Source organism: Cynocephalus volans, chromosome 5, assembly GCF_027409185.1.
Source record: "Cynocephalus volans isolate mCynVol1 chromosome 5, mCynVol1.pri, whole genome shotgun sequence".
Classification (NCBI taxonomy): domain Eukaryota; kingdom Metazoa; phylum Chordata; class Mammalia; order Dermoptera; family Cynocephalidae; genus Cynocephalus; species Cynocephalus volans.
In genome coordinates, this window is record NC_084464.1 from 66537073 (window position 1) to 66552771 (window position 15699).

The following is a 15699-nucleotide window of genomic DNA, read 5'->3' on the forward strand; positions in this document are numbered from 1 at the left end:
ATAACTGGAGGTTCCTGGGGGTTGGTGTGCCTGGAGACAGTATGGAAGCTCCATGCCCTTTCTCCCTTGCCTTACTCTATGCAAATCTTCCATCTGGCTCTTCATGTGTATTCTTTGAAATTTCCTTTATAATGAATGGCTTAACTAAGTAAAGGGTTTCCCTGAGTTCTGTGAGCCAATCTAGCAAATTAATTGAACCCAATGAGGGGGTCATGGTAACACTGATTTATAACCAGTTGGTCAAAAGTTTAGGATACATCCTGGGACTCATGATTGACATCTGATGTGGGAGCACTCTTATGGGACTTAGCCCTCAACCTATGCAATCTGACACTATCTCCAGGTAGATAGTACTGGAATTGAATTGAATTATAGGACACCCAGCTGGTGTCTGCTGGAGAACTGCTTGGTGTGTGGAGAACCCCCCCACCCCCGACACCACGCCTGGTCACAGAAGTGTTGTGTGTTGTATTGAGTGGTATGAAAGTAGGAAAAACACTTAGGCTTTTCCTGTCACTCATAGAAGGTAGTTAGGTCACGAGGGTATGGCCCTTGTGAATGTAATGACATGAGAAAGATGATCTGTCTCCACCACTCTCTACCATGTGAGGACACAGCAAGAAAGCAGCCATCCATAAACCAGAAATAGAACCCTCACCAGGAACATGACCATACGTGCACCTTGATCTTGGACTTCCAGCCTCCAGAACCATGAGAAATAAATGTCTGTTGTTTAAGCCACTCAGTCTATGGTATCTTTGTTACAGCAACCTGAACTAAGACACTGTTTATTCTGTACTTCTAAGTAATAAAACATTGTTGCTGAAGTAAATTCTTAATTTTAGTAACTAAAAGTTATTTTAGAAAAAGGGACAAAACAAAATCTACTATTAGAATGTTACTTATTTAGTCATTGGTTTTCTTAGAAGTCAGAAAGATCTTAGAGAAACTCTTCCATATCTTAAATACAGTTTCACATATTACCAGAAAACTATGCCAGAGAGGTTTTTAAAGTCTTAAAATAATGAAATATATTATATTTAAACAACTAAAAATGAACCTATAGATACTTAACAATGGGAAAAATGTCAAAATGCTTCTTCAAACACCAGAAATTCAAATAAGATAGTCTTTCTCCTTCAAATCTCTATGCCCAAGTCCTTACAGCAATGGTCTCCAATGTGGATGAACAAGACAGTGCATAGGCGTAGAGAAACAAAACGTTAGAACTTTCATTCATATTTTAATCTCATACTTTAAAATTCTCTATTTTTTGTGTTTTATAATTATAATACACAGAATAATAATATAGTAATACATGCAAGTAATTTATAAATATATGTGAATATATGGGAAGCAGGCTGAAAATCATTTGATCAAAAAAGTTTGGATGTCTGTAAGAATGAAAAAGGGTTTCTCTTCTACAGAGTGGTTTTAGAAAAAGAAAGTTCCATCCTTCTTTTCATATAAAATTTCAACTCAGATTTCAATTCATGTTCTATTTAGGGTGAAACATATATCTAATCATCTGCTGCAGGAGTTTTTTTATTTCACACATTCACACACAGAAATATTATATACTTCAGCTCACTCATTAAATATCATGCAAAGCAGCAAAATGAAAACAAAAACCACATACAATAAGACAGTAAATAACACTAATTGACAATCCACTGTGCATTTAGCATAAACTAAATACTGTGGGTAGATACCAAGAATAACATACAATAGCTCTTCTCTCAACAAACACACTGATCTAATGGACAGGTACAAGAGCACCACTGTAACAAGTTGCTAGTGGGAACACTGCTTTAAGGCACATCTCTCAACCTCTTAAACCCATGCTCCCAGTATTGATAAACACCCTTGATAAAGACCCTCGGAGAGTCTATTTCAGCCCTAGATTGAAAGTCTACCTCTGCCCAATGCCATCAACCAAGAGAATTTTGTAAAGTTCTACTTTCTGTGGTGAACATCACATAAATATTTTGTTATATTTACTAAATATAAAATTATAATTTAAATATGCTCTTTTCAAGCTATGCAGCCCCCACTCATAAGATTCTAATACACCTGCCAAAGAAGGCCTGCCTTCTTTCAGCAGCACCAATTCAGAGGGAAAAATCACAAATAACACAATATATAATAGTGAACATTTTCTCCATATCTATTAGAACATCTTGATTTAGAATTACCTGTAATACAGGAAACAAGGAAATGAATATCTTACCAAGTGTTTTCTGGATATCATTCTTGGCGGGAAGTAAAGATCCCCTGGCATCTAAAAGCACTTCAGCTGTTTTTTTCAGTTTCTCTACAGCAACCTGCTGGCTTGATATCTGTCCTTGCAGAGCCTGTAGGATTAAATGCTTTTCAATTATATTCAGTAGGACTAAAAAACAGATTTCCAATATGGGAAAAAAAAAAGATTTACAATAAGATAAAGTTAAATTGGGCAGAGTAAACTTTTCATCATATAAACTTTCATCGTCATAAACTTACTCCAGAGTTCTTAGTTCAGTAAAGCAAGCTATAAAGTAGCATTACCAAACCATCAGCCAGTCTGGATAATACAAATTCAGTCTTGAAATAAACCCTTGGTTATATATGTTCATAATAACCCTCTAACTCTAGCCTAAGGTCCCTATTACTCCCACTTCTAGGCTTTGTACAATACCCTGAGTATCACCAAACAAACAAACAAAACAACAAAAGACTTCTGAGACCATTTCTGACTCCAGATAATTATCTCCAGGAGATAATTAAGGACTTTCATATCAGTAGATCCTGAATCAATACTGAGTCATATTTATTTCTGTTAATTCAATAAAAGTTACTGAACATCTCACAAATTCAAAAAGCCTTGCTATGTTTTGTGAAAATACAAAACCAAAAACAGACATGAAGCTTACTCATAGGGATCTTATAGTCTAAGGCAGAAAGTGAAAACTGCCAAAGGTGAGCAAGAAAAAATGCTACTGGGAGTTGAGGGGAAGAATAATGGGGGAGGGAAATGAGGGCACCTCAATGGTGGTGGCACTGAGATGGGTCCTGAAGGACGTGTGGATTTAGGCAAGTAGAAATGGAGATGGAGAACATTTCCCTGAAGAACAAAAAGAAGGCACAAAGATGGCACAGAAAAATCACAGGTGAAGGGGAGAGACCGATCCAATTTGAGAATGGGTATGGGTGAGTAAACAGAAATAGGGCTAGAAAGGCCTCAAATGTCAGGCCAAGGAGTTTATATTTTATCTTATAGCAATCGGGAGTTATTCAAGGCTTTTGAGTTGAAGGTGCTGACATGCTCAAAGCTGTCCTAGAGGCAGGCTAAATTTGTAGCACTGGATGGGAAAAATTAAGGGGGGAAGAAATGAAGCAGAAATACCGATTAGGGGCAACTTCAGCAGTTACAAAGCAGTGAGACTACTGAGGATTGAGTTCTGAGGACGGTTCCACTATTCAGTCTGTCTGGACTGAGAAAGTGGAATTAGTTACAGATTTGGGACGAGTCCAAAGGACTCTGTAACATTACCTAAAGCTGCTCTGCCCAATATGGTAGCCACTAACTACATGTGGCTTTTTAAATTTAAATTAATTGACATCAATTAAAATTAAAAATTCCTCAGTTATTCTAGCCACATTTCAAGTGCTAAGTAGCCACGTGTGACTAATGGCTACCGAATGGGAGAGAGCAGATTACAGAACATTTCCGTCCTCACAGAATGTTTTATTAGACAGCACTGCTCTAGAGAAGGGGAACAAAGGACAAAAGGACACAAGAGGAGAGAAGTATCCAAAGATTTTGAGCCTAGGAAATTAGCAGAATTTGTAAAGAAAAGTGAAAGCAAGTTTAGGAGTAAAGGAGAGCCTGTTTTGGAATTCATAACTTCGAAGTGCTTTCAGGACTGTCATATAGAAAGAAACAGCCAAGCTGGAAATGGAGGAGACTCTGAACACAGGCTGGAACTAGACATAAAGAATTAGAAGTCAAGATACATGATGAAACTGCTAAAGGAGAAAGCACAGAAACATCAGAGAAGGAGATTATAGAGAATCACGGAGGATACTTATGCTCTTGAGGTGATGGGAGGAGGAAAAAGAGATAGAACAAATGTCATCAGGAAGGTAGAAATGGGCCCAGAATAGAAATGGCCCCAAAGCTTAAAGGAAGAAAGTGGAAAAGGTTAACAGTGTCAACTGCTTTGGAGAGGACAATGTAAACCAAAGACTAATGAGTCCTTGAATTTACTGAAGAGAGGTCCCTGAGGCTCGAGTGAGCAGATGCAGTTCAACAATGGGAAGGAGGAGCAAAGAGGCAGGAGAAAGAACCACAGATCAGTATCCCAAGGTTGGGCCCTGCCCTCCCAAAGCCCCTGCCTGAGTGGCTGACTGGCCACACACACCCTACAATTAGCTTCAATTTCACTTAATGAACCTGAGCTCCTCTTCTAGTCTTGCATTCAGATTTCAAAGTCCTATAAGTCCAATTGTAGATGAACTCATTCCTGGTAATGGGCCCAGGTTTCCAACTGTCTCTTGACTGTTTCCACCTGGGGGTAAACAGTCATCTTAAACTCAAAAAGACCTAACTCTGAAAATTTGTCTCATTCCCTACACCTGTACTGCATACTGGGGTTATACCTCATTGTCCAAGTAGTAAACCTGAGGCTCCTATAGAGCCCATCCTCTCTAAACCTTCTTTTCCACATACAAATGAACCATCAAGCCCTGACAATTTTACGTGCTTTATATATTTTTTTCAATCAGACTTCTGCTCTACACTTCTGGATCACTGCACGATAGTCTCTCACTTGGATTATTAAGAAAAGACTCCTAACTGTGCTCCTGCCTCCAATCACTTCCCTAATATAGCCTCCAACATGGTTTATCTAATATGTTTCTGACCATGTATCACTCCCCTGTTTAAATCTTTCAGTAAATAAAAGCTACAATAAAAGCTAAGATTTAAGCATGCCATAAAAAGCCTAATTAAATCTATTCCCTAATTCTATCTTCAATCTCAACCTTCTCCACATCCTGCTCCAGAAATGTCCAACACAGCTATTTCTTAGCTATCTGCTCACACTGGACCCAATGCCTTAACATCTCTATATACCAACCTTTTCATGCAACCTACCCCCATCATCCTGACCCTGGCTCTTATTCACCCTTTAATACTCAGCTGGGAAACCTTCCTTAACTCTCTCCTCACCCCTACTTGGGTTAAGAACTCCCTCCAGGAGCTTCCACAAATACCCTGTGAATATTATTGGATTTATCTGTTTGTTCTACGAAACTGCAACCCTTTGGAGGACTAGGAATTCATCCTATTCCGCCTTCTATTATCAGAGCTTAACCCAGGCTCCAGTAAAAGTCCTGGAATAAATGAGTGAATGAATAAATAAATAAATAAAGACATCAGGCTTAAGACCTTAAAAAGGTACTCTTCTATTCCAACATTATTATTATTATTTAAAATAAATTCCTAAAGCTAATGACAAAAATTTCCTCAACCAATTTTCATAGTCTAAGAAACCGTGATGACAGGCCATGTATATGTCAAAAGGCCCACCAGACTAAGGCCAACATGAGATCTGTGATCTGAATTTCAGATCTTACAGTTGTTTCAAGAGGCCAAAGAATCTGTGTCAGAGTGGATCCGTTTGGGAAATTCTCCCAGAGGTTTAGAAAGTATAGGAAATCCCTCCAGACATGAACTTTATCTACAACTATCTATCCAGACTGAAGTCCAGGCCATAGAGACAGATTATTCACATCACATGATTATTAAGGAGATAAAATAAAGTTAAGTGCATCCTCCCAAAATTATTTTTTTAGAATGTGAGATCACCAAGGGCAGAGGCAGGGTTTTAGCATCTTTGTGTCTTCATAAAACGTAACAATGGGCCCAGCACACAAATGTTTACTGAATGAATAAATATATGTAAAAGTTATCATGATTCTATAAAAACATCCAATGCCAAAGATGGCCCTGCCTACCATCTTAGAAATGGATTATAAAAGCAGCATCTCTTCTTCATTTCTTTTCAAAACACCCCATGCTTTAATGCTCTATATTTATATTCAAGACAGCTAATAGTTTTTAATTCCTAACATGTATCAAATTATAATTTAATGACAGCAGTGGTTTATAGTACTACTCTCGAACAAAACTGCAAATTAAAGTAATCAAACGGGTAACTTACATTGTTTTGAATGGATTTCAACAAAACTAAAATATGAAAGAAGCATCTGTGACAGGGAATACTGTAAGATTATGAACTTGGTCTCCTTGGCTGGACCAGAAAATGGTGAATGAAGTCTATAAAGCTGTGGACGCTTGTCTGGTTCATATAAGTTTCTTGACTCAACACCATCTCAGAGATCAGTGTAAGCCTGGAAGGTTGACATTGTCAGTCAATGTGATCTGGCCCCATTGCTGGTTCCAAACCTAGGCCTCTAGACCGGTCCCAGAATCCTGTCTTATACACATCTTACGGGGCTAAAATCTTGTTTTATCCACTGATTTCCCTGGAAGGGGATCTTGAGGAATGTCATTATAGCTCAGTAGTATCAGACTATTGACAACAGTTAACAGTTCTTTGAATAATAATGTTAAAAACAACATGCTATTAGACAGAAATATTTCAAAGGAACTAATTGGGTACCCCCAAATTACTTTTATTATACAACGGAATGTAAGTAGAGACAGTATGTTAAATGTAGAAAGAATGATTTTTAGGAGGTGAAAAATCTCTATAATGAGAACTACAAACCACTGCTGAGAGAAATTAGAGAGGATACAAGAAGATGGAAAGATATCCCATGCTCTTGGATTGGAAGAATCAACATAGTGAAAATGTCCATACTACCCAAAGTGATATACAAATTCAATGCAATCCCCATCAAAATTCCAAAGACATTTTTCTCAGAAATGGAAAAAACTATTCAGACATTTATATGGAACAATAAAAGACCACGAATAGCCAAAGCAATGCTCAGCAAAAAAAATAAAGCTGGAGGCATAACACTACCTGACTTTAAGCTATACTACAAAGCTATAATAACCAAAACAGTATGGTACTGGCATAAAAACAGACACACTGACCAATGGAATAGAATAGAGAATCCAGAAATCAACCCTCACACTTACTGCCATCTGATCTTTGACAAAGGCACCAAGCCTATTCACTGGGAAAGGGACTGCCTCTTCAGCAAGTGGTGCTGGGATAACTGGATATCGTTATGCAGGAGAATGAAACTAGATCCATACCTCTCACCATATACTAAAATCAACTCAAAATGGATTAAGGATTTAAATATACACCCTGAGACAATAAAACTTCTTAAAGAAAACATAGGGGAAACACTTCAGGAAATAGGACTGGGCACAGACTTCATGAATACGACCCCAAAAGCACGGGCAACCAAAGGAAAAATAAACAAATGGGATTATATCAAACTAAAAAGCTTCTGCACAGCAAAAGAAACAATTAAAAGAGTTAAAAGACAACCAACAGAGTGGGAGAAAATATTTGCAAAATATACATCTGACAAAGGATTAATATCCAGAATATATAAGGAACTCAAACAACTTTACAAGAAGAAAACAAGCAACCCAATTAAAAAATGGGCAAAAGAGCTAAGTAGGCATTTCTCTAAGGAAGATATCCAAATGGCCAACAGACATATGAAAAAATGCTCAACATCACTCAGCATCCGGGAAATGCAAATCAAAACCACATTGAGATACCATCTAACCCCAGTTAGGATGGCTAAAATCCAAAAGACTATGAACGATAAATGCTGGCGAGGCTGCGGAGAAAAAGGAACTCTCATACATTGTTGGTGGGACTGCAAAATGGTGCAGCCTCTATGGAAAATGGTATGGAGGTTCCTTAAACAATTGCAAATAGATCTACCATACGACCCAGCCATCCCACTGTTGGGAATATACCCAGAGGAATGGAAATCATCAAGTCGAAGGTATACCTGTTCCCCAATGTTCATCGCAGCACTCTTTACAATAGCCAAGAGTTGGAACCAGCCCAAATGCCCATCATCAGATGAGTGGATACGGAAAATGTGGTACATCTACACAATGGAATACTACTCAGCTATAAAAACGAATGAAATACTGCCATTTGCAACAACATGGATGGACCTCGAGAGAACTATATTAAGTGAAACAAGTCAGGCACAGAAAGAGAAATACCACATGTTCTCACTTATTGGTGGGAGCTAAAAATTAATATATAAATTCACACACACACATACACACACACACACACAAACCGGGGGGGGGGGGAAGAAGATATAACAACCACAATTATTTGAAGTTGATACAACAAACAAACAGAAAGGACATGGTTGGGGGGGAGGGGGGGAGGGAGAAGGGAGGGAGGTTTTGGTGATGGGGAGCATTAATCAGCTACAATGTATATCGACAAAATAAAATTAAAAAAAATAAAAATAAAAAAAAAAAATAAAAAAAAAAAATTTACATTCAGTGTAATTAAAAAAAAAAAATAAATAAAAAAAATAAAAGTAATTATAAAGTGTTGTTAATAAATATGAAGTAAATGATGATACTTAATCTTCATAAAACTTTATCTTTGATACATTCTGAGATCGTCTGTGAGAAAAAGGTAATAAGCCAGGAACAACTTTAATTGTACATTTAATTTTTAAAATTATTCTATGGCTTAATTAGAATTCATTCTCCCTTGAGATATCTCTCTTTTTTGTATCTCTCTGACTGCCTTAGGATTAGAGTAGAAGTCTTCTACAGTACTTACCAAATAAGTTTTTCTGTTTTAAAATTAGTCCATGTATCTGTTTAGTTAAAAAGCCATAGCATTGTCTTGGGTCTTTCTTTCTTTCTTGGTTTTTTTGCTCTAGTTATATAAAAATTACTTTTATACAGGACATAATCTACTTCCTAATACAGATCTAACTTAAAATGTGTTATTTCTATTTTACATACTTTCCTATCCTAAAAAATTTCTAACTTCCTAATCAAGTATAATACAGGCAATGTTAATTATTAAACTATTGGTATTTCCTACCAAAACAATGGTCTTAATGTCACAGTCTCTCCTCTGCTTCCACCACATATACTGTCCCTGGACACATAATCAAGTGGGAACTGCAAACTTAATTAAGACAGATCTGTTCTTGTTCAAAAACAGAAAGAGGACTGAAAATGCACATTCAAAGGAAGGAGGCAAACCCTGGGGAGGCTGCATCCATCCAGGGGTGCTAACCTGGCCCAGGACATCTCTTCGGTGCCCACTGTAGGGCTGCGTCAACTCTTCAGCCCAGGAAAGGAGGTGATCTACTCTCTTTGCCTTCCACCCTCTCCTCCCTCCTCTCCTCCTATGCTTCCATCCCCTGTACAGGGCCTTCTCTCTGTTTGGCATTAACTTGCCACACTCCACCCCAAGTTTGACTAAGCTCTCTTCCAGCCAGAAGTCGCCAGTCTCAGGCAATACCTAACTTTAAGCCCACCCAGTAGGGAACCTGTTTCCTTGTTAACAGAACAATGACGATTTTTGACCCTGTAACTAAACAGGCAATAAAATTCTGAAAGGTGGTTGATTAACTGGCAATCCTGTGTTTACTTTCTAGCTATGGCAGCAATAAGCTAACCACCTTCTAAAAGGAATCGTGGAATAGATTTATGAAACAAAACTTTGAAAATCAAAATTATTGGTCCTAAATTTATATTGCTATAGATTTAAAAATAGAATAAAGAGTCTCTCTGCCACTGTGGGTATGTCTGAGACTCCCACAATTACGCAATTCCCACATCAAGGCTGCACTTCTGAAAGAGCAGGTAGACTTTCTGAGAACCGTGCCAAGTAATAACCAAAGTTTGCATCTCTATGAATCCTGAGGACAGTCAGTAGGAACCCCAATCCTGGTCCTTAGAATTCCGAATATGACAGTGACATCACTCTTCCTTGCCACCTGTCTGTTCTTGATCAAATATGTATTGAGTACCTACTTTGGACCAGGTAATGTTCTAGGTGCTAGGAATACAGCAATGAACAAAAACGACTACTTAACTCTAATGGAGGAGAGAAACAATGAACATGTAAACAAGTATAGAGATAAACAAGTGGCTTGAGTGATATTGGGTTTTGTTTGGGGAGGAGGGATAGTGGAATGCAGGTAACAAGCCATGACAGCAATGTCAAACCAGTTAAATAGTGGGGAAAAAAATGAATGGACTGTGGGGAAATAGCATCATAACTCCCTCTGGAGAGAGAGGTATAATTTCTCATCTTTGTTCCCCTACCCTAGATGAAACTATCACAAAAGTTTAGGAAACTGGAAGTCTTTCAATAAGACTATTCGAAAACCAGACCACTCTCTTTTCTCTCTTTCTTTTTTTTCTTTTCTTTACCTTGGTCTCTTCTAATTGCCTTTGCAGATTTTTGGGGTCCACAGCAATAGGTTCGGATAAGTGTTTGCTTGCTGTGACTTCACAGGCCTGGAGCCCAGAAAGAAGTCCACATGAAGCATCTTCATAGTGTTGATATTTATCCACCAGATCTTTAAGATTATTTCCAAGAACGCTGCACTGAAAATCAAAAGAGAGAAGGGGTAGGAGATTAAAACCCACTATTTTCATATATAAGGTCAAATAACTTTAGGATCTATGACCATGTAACTCGGAAAAAAACAGACTTCAGCCAAAGTTAATTAAACCTTTATAGAGCTAAGATTTTCTCTTTTCCATGAAGAAGCATCCTCTAAGAAGTCAAAAAGTAACCACAAAAATGAGGAGATAGTTCTAGATTTATACCAATTCAAAAACATACTTATAAGGGCTGAGTCTTAACACAAAATGAAGGATAAAGATATTAATCATCAGAGGAGGCAGATCTACCAGGTCACATTCCCACTGGGTTCTATACACCATGTGTATAGATATGTATTTGATGGAAAGGTTTTCAAGGTATCTGATAAATCACTTCTCTATATTGCACAAGATTGATTAACACAAGAGGGCATATGGTCTACATTAGAATGAAGTCAAGTCCAAGAATCAATGATGATCTTCAAATCATTTATGCAACTTGTTAAGTCTGTTCAGCTTGTATTGCAAACGGAAATATAAAGGTTTTTTAAAAACAAAACTCTTTTACTTGTCCACAGAAGTAAAAGAAGCAAAACAGTCTGTCGGTCATTAAATACTAAAACAATATACTGATCAAATATATCTGTAAGACAAACACTTGTAGTATTTGTGAAGAGAATTATTTAAAATGAAACTATAGTTCCCAAACTTGAGAGGCTGCAAGCCACTATTTTCACTTAGAGTCAATACATATTCGCCATCTGGTGGTCAAATTGGATATTAGAGTTTTAGAGCTGGGGCTGCCTGGAAATCACTCTCAAAACTAACCAAATAAATAACTTTAATCTCCTAATTTTTAAACACATTTTTCAGAAGTAAAGCAGACGAATAAAACTGAAGGAAGTAGGCTGAAGCTACCTTTTTTCCCTGCTTTGGTTTTTAGGTTTCTTGCTTCTAATTCCAAAACAAAAGTTAAGAGGACAAAGTGAAATCTATAATCACAGATTGATCTTCCTCTAAAAAAATAAAAATAAAATTACCTTAGAGTAGAGAGACCTGAACCGATCCGTAGCATCATCCAATTTGCTCTGGACTTCTCTGTGGGTTACAGAAGTGTCAATATCATCTTTGTCAATCTTGCCGCCATCTCTCCTGCTGCAAGATTTGGCAGCCTCTAACACCCTGTTTCCAGAAATTGTGATGTACCTCAAGTCCCCTTTGTGAGAAATAACGTCTTCTGAGAAACTCTTCTGCCTCTTCAGTTTGGTCATTAAACCACTGAAGTCATCTGCACCTGCCTCCAGGTTTTCAAGTTCTTGTTCTGACTGCCGTAGCCAGTGCTCAAACTCGCTGTAATCAGCATCGAACTTTTCCAATTCCTCCTGCAGAGAGTGTGTTAACTTCACTTTCTTCTCCGACTCAGCTAGTACAGTCTCATAATGTGCTTTCAGTTCCTTCATGTTCTTTTGCAGTTTCTCTTTTTCCTCAGGAGAGAGATAGTGACCCTGTTTCTCAAGCAATGCTTGTGCAGACTGAGTGGCTATGATGACTGATTGGTGCTGAGAGATGATCTTCTCGTGTTGAGCCTATGTGAAAACAAATTGACCATAACTTTAAAGCAGTGACATGGTTATACCAAAGCCATCAGAGCTCCATGTTGCCTCAGGAATAACAAGCATCAATTATCCACATGCTACAACTTGCTTCTCATTTCCCTTTTCAAGCTATACTCGTACAATATTCCCCTTTTATTGGTAAATTTCTGGACTGCAAGAGCTGCATTTTGAACACTCTTATCTTATTTTTAAGGATATTCCAAGTCTTCTCTAAAAAGTACTCAGATAATCATATAGGACAAATACTGTTTTTGAGAAGTTTAGAAAAAATGTAACAAATTTCTCTTCCGATTCCAAAACAAGCATCTGTAATCTGATCTCATTTTACTCACTGCTTCCTGAAAACCACCCAAAAGGGACCACTCATATATTTACCTAATTACTGAGCAGATAAGTACAATATTTTTTATTAGGAAATGATCCCGAAAAAACATTTAAATAGGGGAAAATAATCTGTAATATTAAAGCTATAAAAATATTTCAACAATTTTTAAAAAGTTTTTAAATTTATTATTAGCATATTCATTCTTACAAATTCAACATTAAGCAAGAAAAATGTTCATTCAGAGAAGCCCAGTGGAAGTTAAAGGAACAGAAATAATAAAAGAGAATACTGGAACTAATTAGCTTCATTGGGCCTCAGTTTCCTGCATGTGAAAATGAAGACAATAATCCCTAAACATCACAGGTTTGCTGTAAGGAGTACATGAGATCACATAAACAGAACACTTCCTTCACTCTGAAGGCAGGAAAGCAGAGCTCCCAGCAGGTGTGCTGCAAACAGGACACAGGTGTGCACAGCTACTGATCAACTTAGGCTTCAGGGCAGCAGGTGGGCCTCGAGTGGCTGGAGTCCCTTTCCTCCAGCCATAAGTATCTTCTCCCACTCACCCCAATATACCATACAAATATGGCAAAAAGGATCATCCTTTTGGGCTATTTTTAACATTTCTTATAATGGCTTATACGGAGCCAAATGGTCTGATCCCATTACATAAGAGCTCCTTCTACTATATGCAACCTCTTAACTGCTCCCACCCCTACCCCCACCTCGAACCTGGCAGACGCTTTAGAATCTCTTTCTCCTGCTGTTCTTTGTCTAGTAACAGCTCTTTCATCAGACATCCACTTGGCTAACCCCCTGACTCTTCTAAGTCTTTGCACAAATCTGATCTTCTCAATGTGGGCCACCTTGACTATTTTATTTAAACACTGAAAACTGGCCCCCAACCCCACACTCAACCATCCTTACCCAACTTTTTAATTTTTCTCCATTAGCACTCACCACCTTCTAACATACTACATAACTTAGTTAGTGTCTGCTGTACCATCTGGACCACCCCCTCACCCCCCGCCCCTGCTCCGTATGTAAGCACCAGGACAGGGCATTTATTTTGCTCACTGGGGAATCCTAAGCACCTAGAACAGTGCTGGCACACAGGGGCAGAGGGAGAAAAACTGTATGCTGGGAAGTAAAAAGGACTTAGAAGCCTACTGCAGGGCAACTTTTCACTTAAAAGTCTGATCCCAATTAGTCAGCTGAGAACAGACTCATTAACATTTGTATCCTCACTGTCTGTAACAATGCCAGCCATGCTGTGGGCACATGATAAATATTTTTAACTAAATAACTTTTCTCCCTCAGACTTTGTCTTTGGTATTTGAATTATACTCATACGCTACCCTCCAGAAGGGCTTTGCACATAGTATGCCCTATGAACGATCATATCCATCCCCTTCCTGTTACAAATGAGGAATCTCCGGCTAAAGGAGGAGAGAGGCTTGGCCCAGGACACGTGGCACAACTACAGAGAGCTAGAAATTCTTGGCTCAGGCCCTTTGGGCATCTTTCCCTTCTACCAGGAGATTAGGACTTTCTAAAACACTTTCAGATTCCCATATTCTTAGAGGTAAGAAGATCAGAAGGGAAATGGCATACTGTGGCTAAAAACCAGGGCTCTGCTTTGTGACATGTTTATGGTAAGTACACCTACTGGTATTTTTCACTACTTTGGTCACATTACTAACATTACCTGACTTCTTTGTAACTGATTCATAAAGTTCCTTTAGGAATTCACTAGATTTTTCATTGTAAGAGACAATTATGATAAGGCCCTATAATAGCCCCTTGAAACTATGATATAGCAAATACTCCCACTCTTCTTCTGGCTTAATTTATATTTTCTATAAATACCTCACATATGAACCTCACAGAGAGTATCATATTCTGAAGATTCCGAAGATGACAAGTTGGAGGAAACCAAACAGAACTGTAAAAGTTTCTAAAGTCTAGTCACCCGACTACCGAAAGCTATACAATGAAATAATTGATAACTATATGACACTTTAAAAATGATTTTACAAAAGTTGCCTTTGTATCTATAGTAGCATTGTTATTAGCTTTAATTCCCACCACACAGTAAAGTTTTAGAAGGGCTTTTAGATCTCTTTTCAAAAATATCCTTCACTGTAGAGATGAGCTGAGCTTGGAAAGAACTTAGATGAGCTCAAGATTGCACAGCAAACTAGTCTATGAACGTGAATGAGAATTTAGCAGAGAAACTAAGCACATGGCCTAGTTTTAAATCCGAACTCTGTGCCTTACTTGATGTGTAACTTGGGCAAGCTACTTTAGTACTCCAAGTTACAGCTACCACATCTGTAAAAGAGAAATAAAAACCTCAAAGAGTAATTGGGAGGACTAAATCTGCTAGGAGCTTAGAAGAATGTAAGACTGGTTTTCTGTAATTGCTCTATAAATGTTAACTATTACTATCATTTCTATTGATTCCTTATAATTCTGCTTCATTTATGTCAAGAATACTAGATCTAATGATTTTTTCTCATTATTTTTTACCTTGCTTAGAATTCTCACAATAATTTATATTTGACATAATGATGAACCTAGAAACAAAGGACTTTACTCTGTGGTCATAAAGGTTTGAAAAGGTAACTCATGTGCCAAGTCGTTTCTATCTTTACTGACCTGGAAATAGAATTTAACGATATCACTATGTTTAAAACAACACACCTTAACTTTCTGGTATTGCTGGTTCAGATTCTCCTCAGTGGTTCCAACCTGCCCATCAACATCAGTTTCCAACAGGTTACCATTAACTTCATCCTCTTCTCCAATCACCGACTTGCCATCACCTTCTTGAAAAAGGGTCCCATTCTGTTCAATTATCTGTTTGTGTTTTGTCTCTGCCCTTTCTGAGTCCTTGTCCATGTTTGACAACCAGTCCAAAAGGTCTTCTATTTTGGCTTTGCTCTCTTCCAATTGCTTCACAGCTGCAACCTAGGCAGAGAAAGTTCAGGACAGGTACTCTGAACACAGGCCGAGGTACAGTTTTAAGACATTCCAAAAATAAATATTTAGATCATTTTAAATTAGAATGAGGATACTAAAACTGACATTTATTGAAAACACATTGAAATTAAACCTTAGAACAATAGGCAGTTACTTTGCAGTTTTCACTGTTCTCAGAAATACAT

At 37.8% G+C, this 15699-nt stretch overlaps 1 protein-coding gene across 6 annotated transcripts in view; it reads right to left on the reverse strand.

The window, feature by feature from the left end:
• The window catches only part of DST (dystonin), a 424928-nt gene that overhangs the window by 112642 nt on the left and 296587 nt on the right, over nt 1–15699 (reverse strand). For all 6 annotated transcript variants that reach the window (XM_063097801.1, XM_063097800.1, XM_063097799.1 and 3 more), the window contains 4 exons: nt 15236–15502; nt 11629–12174; nt 10412–10588; nt 2231–2354 (listed from right to left, as the gene is read on the reverse strand). In XM_063097801.1, the coding sequence (XP_062953871.1) occupies nt 2231–2354; nt 10412–10588; nt 11629–12174; nt 15236–15502 (1114 nt within the window). The remainder of the gene's footprint in view (nt 1–2230; nt 2355–10411; nt 10589–11628; nt 12175–15235; nt 15503–15699) is intronic.